The following is a 17,819-nucleotide window of genomic DNA, read 5'->3' as shown; positions in this document are numbered from 1 at the left end:
ATCACCTGACCAGTTGGGAGCAGTGTGCATGGCGTGTTATGTTAAAGAAAACCTTGGAAACGTGCAGGGCATCATTACAGTGAGGGTCGAAATGGTCCCTAAAGCCTCCCAAAGACACCTGCAAACACCTTTGGAAATTGGAAAGTTGGGGACGCTCATGCACACCTGCCTCAACAGCGAGAACGCGGTACCCACCTGTCACGTATTCGGCTTCGAATCTCCGTCGGGTCTCAGAAATGAGCTTGGCTTTATTCTGGGCGTGATACTGAAAGGGAGACACGAAGGGACGCTTAGACACCACGCGCACCACCCCGCTTCCCTTCAGCCCAGCCCAACCCATCTACACCTGGGCGCAGAGCCCCCGGGCTTCAGAGGAAGCTTCCGGGTCTGCCGGGAGGGCCGGCAGCGGCGTGGGTGCCTCCTCACCTCGGTCATGGTCGCGGTCGTGGACGTGATTTCGATCGCCGTGTCCACTTCTCCACCTGTCCGAATATCTCATCACTGGCCAGGCGGGCCGGGAGGTAAAGAGAGAAGGGCGGGAGGTGGGGACGGTCGCGTGACACCGGGAGGCGGGCGGAAGCGTCGCTGCGTTGTCCAATCCACTGTGGCCGCCTGGGTCTGGAGGCGGAACCAGGCCCCAGCCGGGCTTTCCATTAGCTTCTCCTTTGGGCTCCGCTCCCCCGACGTCCCCTGCACTGCGGGCCCGCCTCCGCCTACCGCCGGATCACGGGAGCTTCCCGCGCGGAGCTCCGCCCGAACAAGCCCCGCCTGCCCTTCGCTTTCACAACACTCCCTGGAGGCCCCGCCCCCTTGGCCTCCCTTGGCAACCGTCTCCGGGAAGGTTCGGCAGGCTCCGCCTCCTCCGCTTTCGACGCAGCCTCCAGCCCGGATCTCCCAGGATGCAGCGCGCGGGCGGGAGGTTTGGAGCGGAGGGACCCCGCGCCCGCGTAGGGAGTCGGGAAAGTGGCGGCTCTGGGACGCAGGGCCTCGCGCAGTGAGGTAGGGCTGGCCAGTCGTCCCTTACCCCTACCTGGCCTTCGCGGGGCTGGGCGGCAGAGCTGGGTTGGTTCCCGTCTTTGCGGATTAAGGGGATGGAAACGAGTGTGCCGCGGCCTATGTGCATCATGTCCTTGCTGTATAGGATTATTTCGCTTGAAGCTTTCTTCACCCTCGCCGCATCTTTCCCACTTGGAGTGTGAGAAACTTAACAAGGATCATGTTTTTGAAATCCTTAAACTAAAGCAGTTATATAAACTTAAAAGGTGCAAAGCATCTTAAAAGTTTATGAACTGGGGTAGTTCTCAACTTGGGGCAATTTTATCTCGCAGGGGACGTTTAGCAGTGTCTGGAGATGTTTTTGGTTGGCACAACCCGGATGGGGCCTGATACTGCAACTAGTAGGTATCGCTAAATAGCCTGCAACGCACAGGGGGGCCCCTCTGACAGTTATCCAGTGCAATGACATTAAGTGCCAAACTTCAGAAAGATTTAGGTTTATAAGGCACTGAAACAATTCTGTAGTTGTTGGCTAAAGTAGTGAAAGGAAGTCGTTTTGCATTCAAACGATTCAATACAGGGCTTTAAAAAAAAAAAGGAAGATAATAAAAACTACAGAGAAATTGCAGGAAGAAAAGTCCCCATATTTTCACCATCTACAGTCAACCGTGTTTGACACTTTAGCATCTTTGACCGAGACTTTTTTTAATATGCTACAGATTTTTATGGGGGGAAATGGACATATTGTTTAAAAATAATTGAATACATTGTTAAAAAACAACATTGCAGCTCTAGCTGAAGTCTCCTTCTGGCTCCATTCCCCTACCTGATATCTCTCCCCTTCTCCAGAATAAATAGTCATTGGAATTTAGCATGAATCTTTACAGAATCTTTGCTCTTTAAGTTTTGGACAGGGCTGCCTGGGTTTGAATCCTGGCTCTGTCACTTCCTATTTTGAGGCCTTTGAGAAGATTCTTAAACTCCATGCCTCAATTTCCCCATCTGTAGAATGGGATAACAATGCCTATAGCATAAGAATGTAGTGAGAAATAAATGAGTCCAAAGTGCTTAGAATGGTACCTGGCAGAGAAGCACTCAGGGAATGTAGCCTTTGTAGGTAAACAGAAAATACATAATGTCGTTTTATGTGTTTTGATTTAGATACATAATGTACCACAGAATACATTTTTCTGCAACTCAGTTTTTTTTTTTTCATTTGATTTTTGAAATTAAGCCATGGTGGTATATACATAGATCTGATTCATTTTTTTTTAAGATTTATATTTATTTGACAGACAGAGATCACCAGTAGGCAGAGAGGCAGGCGGAGAGAGAGGGGGAAGCAGGCTCCCTCCCGAGCAAAGAGCCTGATGTGGGGCTCGATCCCAGGACCCTGAGATCATGACCTGAGCCGAAGGCAGAGGCTTAACCCACTGAGCCACCCAGGTGCCCCAATCTGATTATTTTTAACTGTAGTACGATATTCCATTTGTATTTGTTCATTCCTCTATTGATGGTCATTGAAGTTTCTTTTTTGCTGTTACAAACAATAGCACAATGAATATTCTAGAGCAATGTCTTTGTACATTAGTATGTAAGATTGTTTCTCTGGGTTCATATCTAGAAATGAAATTGCTGGATATATGTATTTCAGGTGACTTGCCAAGTTGCCTTCCAAAGGCACATCTTTTAATTAAGAACTCATAATTATCTCCTAATTGATGGGCTCTGCCTCCCTTCTCACCTTACCCCCATCTTCAATACTGTCACCAGGATCTTTGTCATTCAGAAGTACAGTCCTGTGATTTCTGTCTTTGAAATCTTTCAGTGATGTATCACTGTTCAGATAAAGTGAGAAGTCCTTAGGATGACACAGAAAACCTTTAACGTAGTCTTTCCTAATTCTCTTAGTGCATCACCGTTCCCCTGTGTTCACCTACTTCTCAGATACCCTAAGCGTTGTTGGAAAAGGGAAAATGGAGCTTGATTATGGGTAGGTTCCAACAAATGATTTCCAGTTATATAGGTAGAAAAACGTTTTTAACAGCAGACCTACTCTGTAGCCAAGTTAATTTACTTAGGGAAATAAGGTCCTAAAGGTTGTGAAAAGTCCATCTATCCGTATTATGCTTATAAAATGTTTAGTATTCTTGGGTTTTCTTTTGAGGTTTTGAGGTCTTAGGTTTTTTTGAAATTTTTATTTGAGTATCTTTATTCTACCTTTTTTTCCAAAGATACTTTCTATTGCCATGCTTGATACAGTTTCTTAGAGACATTTTTAGATTTTATCTGCTGGTAGGGAAGAGTGGATTAGAGTGATAATCTATTGCCAATCTACTATATTTCTCTCAGCATGTATTATTTCCCCAGTATACTCATGTATTGTCTTTTTATGTACAAAATATGTACAGTCACCTATGATGTATGGTAATACAGAACAGGAAAAACTCAATTTAATTATGTAGTATTTTATAAATAATCTTCCAACCCCTTCCCCACCCCATTAGCTACAATAGGAGGTAAAACTTAACCGGTTTGAGTTACCTGTTTGTTTGTTTGTTTTCTGTCATAAAGGTGTAAGCCACTGTTGTAAGGATAAGTAAAAAGTCAGATGACCAACAGGCTGGAATAGTAAGTCTGGTGCCCTGATAATCAGGGTTTGATTAATCAGGGCTTGTTTATGGTGGTCTTAGAACCTCTAAATTGACCTTAGTCTCATTTGTTTGCATACTGTTTTTATCTAAAAAAAATAAAATCAGCATTTATTCCATAGGCTCAAAGGTTTTTTTAATGAACATATGCTACGAACTCTTACTCTTAAAACAGATGTTGCATCAGTATAAAATAAAATGTACACAGGTATGCAAATTCAGTAAGCCTTGAGATTATAGAAAGTTTGAGGAAAAAAATTTTTCTTAGTAGGTAAATATATTAATGACTTCTAATTTTTAACTCTTAAGGTGATCAATTTTAAATAACTTATATTTAAAATGTGCATGGTTTTGCACTAGTATTTAAAAATAAAGACCTTTCGGGGCGCCTGGGTGGCTCAGTGGGTTAAGCCTCTGCCTTCGGCTCGGGTCATGGTCTCAGGGTCCTGGGATCGAGCCCCGCATCGGGCTCTCTGCTCAGCAGGGAGCCTGCTTCCCTTCCTCTCTCTCTCTCTGCCTGCCTCTCTGCCTACTGGTGATCTCTGTCTGTCAAATAAATAAATAAAATTTAAAAAACAATAATAAAGACCTTTCATAAAACAGTCATTTAAATCTATTTGAACCTAAATCCATGAGAATAAGTTTGCATTTTGCCTAGAGCTCATGCTGCAAGTATGTTGGGTTAGGATTATAACAGGGCTTTGAATGCCATGATAAACTTTATAACAATGGGTTGCAGTCTTTTGTCTCTGTGTCATTCGTATGTTCAGTTCACAGTGTTTAGCATCTAATCTTTCCAGGAAGTAATTCACATATATATCTGTTGAGAAGGGGGAGAGGGTCCATGCAAGGTTTTTGAGGAAGGGGACAGTTTCCAGATCAAGTTTGTGTTTTAGAACAGTAAGTGAGGTCGCATAAATAAATTGCTAAGTTGGAGGGGAGAGCCTAGAGAAAGGAAGATCAATTTAAGAAGCTTTTACATCAGCCTAAGTGAGAGTTGAAAGCCTGAAGTACTGTAGTGGTAGTTGGAACAGAGTGAAGATAGTAGTTTCTAAGTTAAGATATTTGCTGGTAGCATTGAAAGAAGAGAGTGTTAGAGGTCTGATTTTCTTAAGTCATAACTTTATCAAGGTGCAACAGTACATACTCTAGAGGTTAGTAAAGGGGGATATTGTGCTGACCTTTTAGCAATCAGATTCTCCTGTCATATTCAGATACTGGGGAACCAGAGCATTGCGTTGATTAAACATTAGTTGTGACATTTAATAGTAAAATAACAAATGTTACTATGTTTGATGGGGGTCACTGAGTTCCCCAAGTCTGTTCTTGTTTTGCAGAATTCTTTTTTCTTTCTTTTGTTCAGCTTGATTAATTTCCATTACTCTGCCTTCTACTCTGTCCACTAACTCTTTCCTCTGCTTCTTCCAGCCTGCTGTTTATTTTGTCAGGTGTGTTTCTCATCTCGTTTATTGAGCCCTTTATCTCTGTAATGTTATTCTTTATCTCTCTATTAAGGGTGTCACATATTTCTTCCAAAATCCTTTTCTGTATAGAGGTTACTTTTGATTGTTTTTAGTACTTAAGAAATATGAAAATCTTTTCATGCAAATAGGTAGTAAAAGACACGTTCTTATACACTTACCTCAGATTATATAATTTTATTTTATTTTATTTAAGATTTTTCTTAATTATTAGAGAGAGAAAGCACGGGCAGGGGGAGGGGCACAGGGAGAAGCAGGATCCCTGCTGAACAGGGAGCCCCATGCGGTGCTCAATCCAGGACCCTGGGATCAGACTTGGGCCAAAGACAAACTCTCAATTGACTGAGCCTCCCAGGTGCCCCAGATTATATCATTTTAATGCTAAAAGAACCATGTATCATTTAATGCTGAAAAAGGAAATTTCTTTTAGAAATCTGAGAGACCTGACATATCTGTGGGAAATTTTAAATAAATTATTATTCATACATTTTGTTGTAATACAATATTACCTTTAAACTAAAAGATAGTTTCATAAGTAAAAGCCACACCTTTGATTTACCTACTTATCTTCTTTACTCCTTAAGCTGAAACTACTTTATGATACCTGTTGTCCCAGATCTTTGCATTAATTGCCTAACAACAAACCAGTAAGCCAGTGACTTCTGCTAGTTTGTATTATACAGTTTCTCCAGTTGCTTCAAGTAATAGGTTTCGTGAAATTCTCAAAAACAGTATCATCAACTTAAACAAATTACCATGGAGAAATGTATTTATCTGTTACTGTATAACAAATAATTCCCAAATTTAGCAGCTTAAAACAACAAACATATCTCAAAATTACCGAGGATCAAGAATTTGGGAGCAGCTTAGCTTGGTTCTTCTGATTCAGGAGCTCTCCAGGGGCTAAATCATCTGCGACTTGACTGGAGATCGAAGATCTGATCCCAAGAAGTCTCCCTCACATGGCTGTTGTTAAAAGGCCCCAGTCTCTTGCTGACCATTGGCAGGAAGCTATAGTTCCTTGCTGTGTACACATCTCCATGGAGCTGCCTGAGTGTCTTAATAATACGGCAGGTGGCTTCCCTCCTTGCAGGTGATCCAAGGATCAAGTCAACAAGGAAGCCACAATGTTCTATGACCCAGTCTTGGAAGTCTCACGTTGTCCCTTCTGCCGTATTCTGTTGGCTAGAAGTGAATTATAATGACCAGCCCTCATTCAAGGAGAGAAGAATTAATTGATGGAAGGAATTTCAAAGAATTTGTGAACATCGTTTAAAACTACAACAAATGGGGGCATCTGGGTGGCTCATTCGTTAAGTGTCTGCTCAGGTCATGGTCCCACGTCCTGGGATCGAGCCCCACATCGGTCTCCCTGCCCAGCAGGAAGCCTGCTTGTCTCTCTCTCACTCCCCCTGCTTGTGTTCCCTCTCTCGCTGTCAAATAAATAAAAAATCTTAATAAAAAAACCGCAACAAATGATGTATTTGGAAATTAGACAATAAGCCACAGAATCTCCAGTTTGAAAGTAGATGCTGACTAATCAAGTCTGCATTTTAATAGAATTGCCTCTAAATTAAAGTCATTTCTACAAAACGCTACATTAAGTTAAATTTGTAGATGGTTCAGTGGTAACTTTTTTCTAATTGGACTCTTGATAGATTTTTATAATAAAAGAACAAAACCTAAGCCTTTGCAGTTTGTTTCTCATTCAGCAGAGGAAAACATTACTTAATTACAAATGATGTAGTTTTCTGAAATAGTTGAATTTTCTGGTGTAAATGATCCCCAAGTGGGAGAAAAGAAGGAATATGAGTTAGAGTTATCTATAGTGGAGAGGGACCTTTCAGCATTCACAAACTTAAGTATGCAACTGTACTGACGTTTCAAAGGCTGGGTACTGTATAAACCAGAGCTGGTCATGGTGATGATAAGGACAACTGTAGCAGCTAAGCTTTATCAAGCACTATATATATATACATATATATGTATATGTGTGTGTGTGTGTGTGTGTGTGTGTGTGTGAGGTTCTATTTTAAGTGAGTTTAATTTCAATACCTTGTGGGGGTAGTACTTCACCCCATTATAGGTGGATATGAGGCATAGAGGGACTAAGTAACTTGGCCAAAGTCATACCTCTAGTAAGAGGAATAATGACTTAATGTCCCAAAGCTGCACTGTTTTTGCAGAGTATGATTTAATATTTATTTCTATTACTCCTATGGAGATTTTTTTAAAACTAGAGCATAGAATCCTTTGTTTTTCTTTCATTTACTTTGGCCACAGAGTCTGTATGAGCTCCTGTTTCAGGAAAGCAGGACCCCAAGTGCCTGGGCTGTGGTAGCAGTCAATCTGAGCTGTTGACTACTCAGTTGTCATTGTTGAGGGTGTAAGGGTGAGAGAAAAAAAAAACCAGGTTTGAGTCAACAGGGTAAAAAATGGCAGAGGGATGAGGTTGGAAGAAAATGGGAAAACTAGATTAGGTTGCTAGGTTTGAAAGAGAGACAGAAATGGAACCCTTAAGAAATTCCCTAAACCAGAAAAACGTCTTCAGTCACTTTCAGCAGACCACCCACAACTTTTAATAGATGCTGTTAACACATTCAGTTACCTTTTGTGATGTGGTTATTTGCATTGTTTGTAAACTCTGTTTTTTAACTGTACAAAGATGATATTTAGGATGTAGTTTTTTTGATAAGTATAACATCATTAAGATAGCATAAAAAGCTTTAAAATGTTCATAAAACTTAATAGTTCTCTAGCAGAAGTGTGTTTTCAACTGCCTTCTTGATGGTAGTTTTTCTCATTACATTTTTAGGTTTAAAAGCATCAACTGGAATCCATTTGCATTCGAAAATTGGACCAACACAAAGACTTGATATTGTGGAATGTCTAGCAAACAAGCCGTGTCATCTAAGGAACAAGAAATGCTTTTGTGTTATAATGGGGAAGTCCTTATTTTTCAGCTGTCTGAGGGACATTTTGCAGGTAAAGGGCCTGCAAAAACACCTGTATTACATGTCAGGAGAATGGTGTTTGACAGAAGAACAAGAGCATTTGTTCAGAAGTCCACTGGATCCTTTATGTTAAAGGAAGAAAACTCTGATTTAAAAATTATGTGTTGCAACTGTGTGTCCGATTTCAGAACTGGAATTAATCTCCCTTATATCATGATACAATGCAATAAAAACAATAACATCTTCACATATTTTCTTCTATTTCTTCACAGTACCAATAAATTTGAAAAGCGTTTAAGCTTTAGACTAAGCCATGAGTTGAAGGATGGTGTAAGGGTCCTTAATGGTCCATTAGTTTTATGGAGACATGTCAAAACGTTCTACTCTATCTCTTCCCAAACAGGCAAAGTTATTACTGTGTCTCTTAATTTTTCCTCTGTTGAGTGGGCAGGGGAGATTGAAAATCTAGGTATGGTTTTATTAGGACCGAAGACATGTTTTTTATCTGAAGAAGGATCCACTCAAAAGCTTTCAAAATCAGATTATGCAATTTGGAATACCAAATTTTGTGTATACTCCCTTGAAAATGAAGAAGTAGTAAGTGATGCATACATTATCCCTCCTGCTTATACAAGTGTAATAACTTATGTGCATGTCTGTGCAACTGAGATTGTCAACAATCAGTTAAGAATGTCTCTGATTGCCCTTACTCGAAAGAATCAGCTGATTTTATTTCAAAATGGGACTCCTAAAAGCGTGTGCCAGCTTCCATTTGGAGATCCTTGTGCAGTTCAACTTATGGATTCAGGCAGAGGAGACTTTTTCATCGTATCCTTTAGGTCTGGTGATGCTTGTGCCGTTTGGAAAAAGAACTTTCAGGTAGAGTACTTATTCTTAAAATCATTCCATTGGTGTAGCCTTAGACCTTTTACACATTTATATGTTTCAGAGAGTGTATCCTGGAGTCTTTTTAAAAAATGTTTCTTTTTGGGGGAGAGAGATGGCAAGAGAAAGCACCAGTGGGGTGGGGGTGGGGAAGGGTGAAGCAGACTCCCTGCTGAGTGGGGAGCCCAGTGTGGGGCTCAGTCCCAGGACCCTAGGATCATGACCTGAGCTGAAGGCAGACGCTTAAATGACTTGAGTCACCCATGCACCCCTATCCTGGAGTCTTATTATCCAAATCAATTTTTAGTGCTGCACTTAAAATCATATATATTGCATCATTCTTATTTCTTTAAGTTATCTGAATACTACCTGATGAAGGTTTTGCCTTGCCATTTTGAGCCATAAAAACTTTGAGTTGTTTAGAAATATATAAATATATAAATATATAGCTACAATTATTATATATTTATTTGTTTTAATATAACTATTTCTAATTTGTTTAAAGATTTTGTTTATTTATTTGAGAGAGAGAGCTCACGTAGAGTGACAGGCAGAGGGAGAGGGAGAAGCAGCCTCTCCACTAAGTAGGGAGACTGACTCACTGCTTGATCCCAGGACCCCGGGATCACGACCTGAGCCGAAGGCAGACACTAAACTGACTGTGCCACCCAGGCACCCCAAGATTTTATTTAGTTAGAGTGTGTGAGTGGAGGGAGGGACAGAAGGCAAGGGAGAGAGAGAATCTCAAGCAGACTTCGTGCTGAGTGTGGAATCCAATGCCAGCCTCTGTCTCATGACCCTGAGATCATGACCAGAGCCAAAATCAAGAGTTGGACTCTTAACCAACCAGGCCATCCATTTTTTAGGTGAATCATTACTTTGTGTGTTTCTGTTTGTGTGTATGAAAGTATCAGGTTGAAATTGTGTTTTATCAGGCTTTGCCTTGTAAATCACCTTTGTGTTTATAGGGGTTATGTAACCATATTTAACCTCTGTGATACATACAGAACTTAAATTCTCAAAAGGAGTGCCTGGGGATGCCTGGGTGGCTCAGTTGGTTGGACGACTGCCTTCGGCTCAGGTCATGATCCCGGAGTCCGGGGATCGAGTCCCGCATCAGGCTCCCAGCTCCATGGGGAGTCTGCTTCGCTCTCTGACCTTCTCCTCGCTCATGCTCTCTCTCACTGTTTCTCTCTCAAATAAATAAATAAAATCTTTAAAAAAAAAAAAAAAAAAAAAAAAAAAAAAAAAAGGAGTGCCTGGGTGGCTTAGTCAGCTAAGCATGCAGCTCTTGATTTAGGCTCAGGTCATGATCTCATTGAGTCCTGGGTTAGGCTCTGCGCTGGGCATAGAGCCTGCTTAAAAGATTCTCTCTCCTCTCCCACTGCTCTTCTCCCTGTGTGCACTTGCTCTCTCTTTCTAAAAGAAATAAGTAAATTTAAATTTTTCAAAGAAAAGTAAAAGTACCCTATTTTATTTTGAAAGCGATCTTTTTTTTTTTTTTTAGATTTTGTTTATTTATTTGACAGACAGACATTACATGTAGGCAGAGAGGCAGGCAGAGAGAGGAGGAAGCAGGCTCCCTACTGAGCAGAGAGCCCGATGTGGGGCTCGATCCCAGGACCTGAGCCGAAGGCAGAGGCTTAACCCACTGAGCCACCCAGGCGCCCCGAAAGCGATCTTTTAAAAGCATATTGTACTTTTATTTGAAGGTTATTTGGAAAGTAACATTTTCTGTCTTTCTCTACTCTCTTTTCCTTTCCCAAAATGGTAGCAGGGAAACATCTAGCATGGCCTATAATCCTTATTGGGGTCCGGGTAATGGAAAGAGCTCACTTAACCTGGGTTTAAATCCCAACTGAGCCACTTACTTGTCTTACCTTAAGGAATGTGTTGAATTTTTGTGAACTCCTTTCCTGTCTCTGAGAGCAGAGAATTAAAGAAAATGACATTGTAAAGTGTCTTGCACAGTGCTTGGCACACAGGAGAAGCTCAGTAAGTAGCTATTATGTTATACAAGGGCTAGGACTGTTGTCATTGACTTGGACCTTTGAAGTCCCTTATTCACCCGGATAAGGAAAAACAGTCCCCTTGTGCCTCATTAATTCAGTGCAATATTGTCCTTATACACTGTAAGTGAGTCGCCTGCTTGGACGCTGTAAAGCTCTGCTGCTAACACATTACCCAAAGAGGGATACTGTGCCACTCTGTAAGTGAGCCTGTATACTGTTGGCTTTCCTGCCTTGAAACTGTGTTCTAGGTTTCTTTCTCTACAACGCACCATCATCCTTTGCACAAGTTACTTACCTGAGTCCCTACTGACACACCTCTTAAGCTACTTCTCAGGGATTCTGTATGTCTAAGCTGTTTTCAAATGCCCTGTATCAAAAGCTCTGGAATTACACCCTGATATCCACAAATTAAGTGCTCATAAATTCCTTTGGTAACCTTGCTACTCTGGGAATTTTGCAGCTCTTGCCTTAACCTTGGTGTTAAATTTATATTCACCTACTTAAGAAATATATTAAGGTAAAATATGCAGTTACTTTAAAAACAGAAATAAAGGCTAAGAATCTACAAACTAAGGAGGAGGAGAGATGACCATGTCAGAAAACCTGGGTTAAGGGAAGTGATTTTCTTTGAGGAATTATACTTAGTTTAGTAGTTAGGACAAAAAAACAAATTTAGCAGGTTTTACAACGATTGAAACATACTGTCAAGGGGAAGTTTTTTTCTAACATTGAGTTCTGAGAGGGATTTACTGTTTGTGGTATTATGTAAGAGGTTTTGAATAATAAAGTGAATACATTATTGAATAATAAAATGGTGTCTCTGATAGCAGTTTTGCTCCCAAATGGGAAAAAACAATAGATACAATCTTACTTTGGATTGGCTATGGATTCATCCAACCATCCTTTTACTACCTCGTTCTATAAAAGAATTAAGGCAGCTTAAAAGACAGGTAAAGTGCAAACAAACATAAATTAGAATAAATACTAAAAATCAAGGTTAGCATGTTCTCAGATCCGCCCTTCATAAAAGCCCCAGGTATAATGTTTAATAGAACTTGATAGAGAGTGATAGAACTTGAAACAGAGCTGAGTTAGACAAATGCATGATTAACTTTTCTCTTAGGCTTTCTCTCTCGAGTAGAAATTGTCTCTGTAAGTTTTGACCAGAATCTATGTAGCAGGTATTTCGAAACTGAATCATTGTCAAGTATACCTAAAACAGATATTGGTATGTTGCAGATAGTGGTTTGTATGTTCTAGAGGTGTGCTGTCTAATATGATAGCATCTAGCCACATGTAGTTATTCAACATTTGGAATGTGGCAGGTCTTAATTGGAATGTGCTATAGGTGTCAAATACACACCAGATTTACAGGCTTAGTAAAAAATGATAGGAAAATATCTAATAATTTTATTGATAACTTTACATTGAAATTATGCAATTTTTGGATATAGCACATCAAATTAAATATAAAATTTCACCTTTTTTCTTTTCAGTGCTGCTAGAGAATTTTCTTTTATTGGCTACTGGAAAATTTAAATATATATGCCTTGCATTGTCTCTCTCCTATATTCTGGACAGCACTATTCTAGAGCTATAGATTATAAATGTGTGTGTGTGCTTACATGAGTACATAGCTCTATCATGTTTGCTTGTCAAGCACATTCTTCTTAAAAAAATTTATTAAAGTGGGGTGAGGAGTAGAGGGAAAGAAATCTCAGACATACTCCCCACTGAGTGCAGAGCTGATGCCAGGCTCCATCTCATGACCCCGAAATCATGACTTAAGCCAAAATCAAGAGTTGGGCGTTCAGCCAACCGAGCCATCCAAGTGCCCCTGTTGAGTACATTTCATACCTCTAATGTCTTCACATAGTTCACTGTGTTCCTGATCCTCGTGGTGGGAGTGGGGGTGGGGGTAGGAGGAAGGGAGGAGATGGGTATACAAATAAGCTTTCTCCCTGCATGCATAAAACATCCTGGCTTTGCAAATCAGCCTGATATAGGAAAGATTAGTATTTGGTTATATAGATTGAAGTCTTACTTACAGTCTTGCTCTAATACATGCCACCCGCTATCATCTATCTGTGCTACTGCCAGGATTCTAAGTGGGAGTTTTAGCTTTTCTGTCTAAGGGAGAAGGAGTAGCTAATCCCCATGGTGTTAGTTCTCCAGGGGACCAATGTGGAGGCTTTCAGCTTCATGGACCTTTACGAAGTTGTCTTCTGTTTTAAACTTGGGGTCTCATGTTCTGGTATAAACTGATCAAATCATTCCAATTGACTAGGATCGTTCTAGGTGCCTCACTAATAGGATCCCTCCCATTCTGTGTCCCTAATATCAGCTTTGTTTTCTTCTAACAGCGTTTAGTGTATTAAGAAAAGTTATTCTGCTTCGAGAATTTGTGAGTGTTTACCACTACCTTCTAATTACCTAAAGTTTCCAAAATAGTCATGAGAAGTTTAGAATTTATAAATCATAATAAAATCTTAATATAGAAAGCAGAAATATGACAGACCCTGGACAAACATTGACAGAACATTAAATTTCAGTATCTTGCTGTTTGTAAAACTGTTATAACTCTTTATGTTGTCCGATCCCCCATTATCTTTAGGGTTTTTTTTAAGATTTTATTTATTTATCAGAGAGAGAGAGAGAGCGCACAGGCAGACAGAATGGCAGGCAGAGGCAGAGGGAGAAGCAGGCTCCCCGCCGAGCAAGGAGCCCTATGTGGGACTCGATCCCAGGACGCTGGGATCATGACCCGAGCCGAGAAGGCAGCCGCTTAACCAACTGAGCCACCCAGGTGTCCCAATATCTTTAGTTTTTAATGTTTACCATTTTCATTACTGTTTATAAGATTGAAGAGGACACATTACACCTACATGCACCAAAAAGATTCAGTTTATTTCACGCCTGGTTTTGTTTTTCTTTTCTACTCTCTTTCTTTCAGGTTGCTGCTAAGTGGGAAAAAATTAGATCAGTACTGATAGATGACTTTATAGGAACTGGAAGTGAACAAGTACTGCTACTTTTTCAAGAGTCCTTGAATTCAGATTGCCTGAGTTCATTTACAATAACAGATCTTGGCTACGTGAACTATTCAGTAAGTTCTGTATACTTAATATATATTACTTTAAGAATGATTTTTTTAAAGAACCATTTTAGAAAGTTGAAGCTTTAAAGCTTTTGATGCACTGTGTCAATGTTTATAATTTCATACTTACAGTAAACATTTTGAACTTTAGAAATACATAGATTGAATTTTTAAAATTATATATTGAATCCCCTTTCAGGAAATGTTACACAATTGACTATGCTTTTGATGTAAATTTGGAGTATAGTGATAGTAACATTGTAAATTTACTTATTATTGCTTTTGAAAATCACATTTTATACCAATAAACACTGGTACATTGGATTAATTAAGGAGTCAAATGAAATGAACCTGCTTTATTAAAAGAAGTAATAGTTCATAATATCTTAAGATCTTGGACAGAAGGGAAATAATACCCCTGGAGTTTCAGATCTGCATAAAATAATCCGAGTCTGTGTTTTTCCTTAATAAAATGATGATCATTCTTACTTTCTTTAGTTGTGGGATTTTTTATAAAAATGTAGTAAGCTGGTACTTTTTGAAGCAGTATATAAATGTTAGGTCGGTGGTAATAGTACTAGTAGTTTTTTCTAGTTACAAGAAGTGATGGGGAAAAACTGCCCTTTGGATAAACTTTAATTGTATTTTGTTAATCTTATAAATTTTCAATTTATTTCCAAATTTCATTTTAGTGTTTTTTTTTAATTTCTTAGAACAAAACATTGGATTGCAATGAAGATGAGTCATTTGAAGACAAAGAACGGAATCGTTATATGATGGTTCCACCTCTGGAAAGAGGATTGAAAGTTAGTGTCTATGTTTGCTTTTTGTTTTTGCTTTTTTGGGTTAGTGCTATTCTAAAAGATGCAAGGAACCTTGAAAGAAAGGATCTTAATGTGTAAACAACACAGTGATTGAGAAAAAAATGATAATTCAAAGGATCGTTGCCTTTTTAATACCTCTGTAAAAAGTATTATGACATTACTTATAAATGTATTATCTAAAAATGATACCTTTTTGTAGTAGGATTCTAAATTTCATAATACTCATAAAATATATGAAGCTCACTTTTGAAAATATATTTCTTTCTGGTCTTAACGATCATAGTATTTCTTAAAGGAGCATCAAATATAGTGACTCATAACATGTCCCAAACATGAACAGTTTGCCCTCAAATTTTCCATACAAAGCTCTCTGAAAAAGAGCTTTTGGTTTTTTCAAAGTGTATGAAGGTAATGTATAGTCCCTGTAGAATACTCAGACTGTACAAAGAAATATTTAAAAGAAGCTAATAATTACTTATGAGTCCACTACTGAGATATAACCCATTTTAACAACTTTGACATGTATATTCTTGTAGATTTTTTAATGAACATATGCAAATTTACATAGAAATGTGATTATAAGATCCATGTTCTTTTGTAACCTGCCTTTTTTCATTCATAAAATATTTTTTAAAGGTTTTGTTTATTTATTTGACAGACAGCAGTAAAGGGAACACGAGCAGGGGCAGAGGGAGAAGTAGACTCCCTACTGAGCAGGGAGCCCGACTCTGGGCCTGATCCCAGGACTCTGGGATCATGACCTCAGCCAAAGGTAGACACTTAACAACTGAGCCACTCAGGCACCCCTTTCATGAAAATTTTTAAGTATTCTGAAAAGTTCAAAGAATAACACTGTAGTTATCTCTAGTCCTCATGTGGATTTAACTATTTGTACTTTTGAAAAAAATTCCGTCTTTCTCATCTGTGCTTTATATGCATATGCATGTGTGTATGTACATTTTTGCAGAACCATTTGAAAATTGCAAATATCATAACTTCACTCCTATGTATTTTAGCAGGGATTGCCTAAAAAATAAGGACATTCATTTATGTAAACACACCATACTATTATTACAGTTAGAAAATTAATAATAATCTCTTACTCTTATTTACTCTTTCCATATTCCAACATCTTTAATTACCACAAAAATGTTTTTTACAGATGCTTTTTTTCAGGATCTAGTCAAAGTTTACACCTGCACTTGATTATTATATGTCTTCTTGGTCTTTTTATCTAGAATAATGCCTTTCCCCACTTTCTTACGATGATACTAATGAGGAGGCCAGGCCAATTGTCCCTTTTTGTGGATTTGTCTGTTTCCTTGTATGTCATTTAACTTTTTCCTCTATCCCAGGCAAACTTTTTTTGTAAAGGGCCAGATAGTAAATATTTGTACTTTGTAGGGTTCTGTAAGAAATTTTTTTCAACTATTTTAATTATGAAAGTGAATTTACTAAATGCTTATTGAACAGAAATATTAATGTGGTCAATAGATAGTAAGATATCATAGTGGGCATAGAACCATAAAGGAAAAGACCAATACATTAAAAACTTTGATTCTCTGGAAAAAATAAATCATATAAAAAGACAAGTTGTGTAAATAGAAATTGTAACAAGAGACAAAGGATGAACTTCCGTAATGTAGATATGCGTTCTGAAATAGTATTCTCAAGAATGTAAAGTGGCTCAACCTCAACATTTTATTATTGCTAATTAAAATGTGAATTGGACATATCTTTTTACGCTCGCAGTTTTACTTCTAGAAATCTGTTCTAAGGATATACTTGTACAATGAACAAAGACGATTTTTTAGGAATGTTTACATAGTATTTAAGGATGACAAAATGCAGTTATTTTAAATATCCATCATTAGGTGTTTGGTAGATCAGTTATAATATACTTGAAGTATGGAATAGCGTGCGGCTGTCAAAAAACAGTAGATCTTTGTACTGATTTAGGAATGTTGCCAAAATAATTTATGAAGTATGACTTTCAGAAATTCTACCTCTACTAATGTAGAGGTAATGTAGAGGTAAATTAGGTAGTGTGTTACCTAATTTATTTAGACTAAGTCTTCTGATAAAAACCAGTTAAAATATTAGTTGAAATATGTTTTTAAAATTTATCCTAAAAGCTTCGAAATGCTGAAAATATAAGAATAAATTATCAGGTCAATCTGTAGAGGCTGGAACCCAGAGAGAACCAGAGAACACTATTAATACTTTTGCCCTGGGAGCATTTGTGTTTAACTGAAAGCAGTAGTACTCTAGACAGCTGGCAGAAACAAACATACAATCCTTTCTCAAAATACACATTTTATCTTAGGCCTCTTATAAATCTCACAAGTAATTTTTCAAAGAAAATGAACCACTCACAGAATAACTAAGCACATAAATAAGACATTGTGAGCAGTTATCCCCAGGAAATAACCAGCCTATCTATGAACGAAAAATACATTGAAATAAAAAAGTCTCATCAGCTGAATTGTAAGAGTTCACTCAAAGAGATTCAGAGCAAAGAAGCAAATCAAACTGTGTTACAAAAATTACTAGGAGTGCATGTGTTGAGATGAGCACTGGTTGTTACATGCAGCTAATGAATAATTAAATACTATATCAAAAGCTAATGATGTACTATACGATGGCTAACTGAGCATAACAAAAAAATAAAGATAAATTAAAATCCCCAAAAAAGTGCTCAGGAAGTAGCACAGACTCATAGAAGTAAAATAAGAAAGGAACATAGAGAGAAGGCAGGAGCATATGGAAGGGGTAAGTGAGAATTTCATGTCCGTTTTGTTTCAAGTATCCATCCACATGTTATCACTAGCTCCCAATTTGCATAAAAATATTTCCAAACATTGGTAGGCCTTTTATTTTATTTTTATTTTATTTTTAAAGATATTTGTTTATTTGAGA

At 38.4% G+C, this 17,819-nt stretch overlaps 2 protein-coding genes across 4 annotated transcripts in view; one reads left to right on the top strand and one right to left on the bottom strand.

Annotated features, from left to right (window-relative positions):
• MOSPD2 (motile sperm domain containing 2) overlaps positions 1 to 756 on the bottom strand; it is a 60,933-nt gene extending 60,177 nt beyond the window's left edge. The window contains exons 1-2 of one of the 2 annotated variants that reach the window (XM_032330664.1): positions 427 to 756; positions 196 to 265 (exon numbers count right to left, since the gene is read on the bottom strand). In XM_032330664.1, the coding sequence (XP_032186555.1) occupies positions 196 to 265; positions 427 to 435 (79 nt within the window). In that variant the 5' untranslated portion in view covers positions 436 to 756. The remainder of the gene's footprint in view (positions 1 to 195; positions 266 to 426) is intronic. The other variant, XM_032330663.1, reaches the window with a different exon arrangement.
• Positions 757 to 893: 137 nt separating this feature from the next.
• Positions 894 to 17,819, top strand: part of FANCB (FA complementation group B) — a 367,435-nt gene continuing 350,509 nt past the window's right edge. For both annotated transcript variants that reach the window (XM_032331173.1, XM_032331172.1), the window contains exons 1-4: positions 894 to 999; positions 7,944 to 8,961; positions 13,933 to 14,085; positions 14,790 to 14,882. In XM_032331173.1, coding sequence (XP_032187064.1) covers positions 8,014 to 8,961; positions 13,933 to 14,085; positions 14,790 to 14,882 — 1,194 coding nt within the window. In that variant the 5' untranslated portion in view covers positions 894 to 999; positions 7,944 to 8,013. The remainder of the gene's footprint in view (positions 1,000 to 7,943; positions 8,962 to 13,932; positions 14,086 to 14,789; positions 14,883 to 17,819) is intronic.

Source organism: Mustela erminea, chromosome X (assembly GCF_009829155.1).
Source record: "Mustela erminea isolate mMusErm1 chromosome X, mMusErm1.Pri, whole genome shotgun sequence".
NCBI classification, from domain to species: domain Eukaryota; kingdom Metazoa; phylum Chordata; class Mammalia; order Carnivora; family Mustelidae; genus Mustela; species Mustela erminea.
This window is presented reverse-complemented; position numbering and strand designations above follow the sequence as displayed.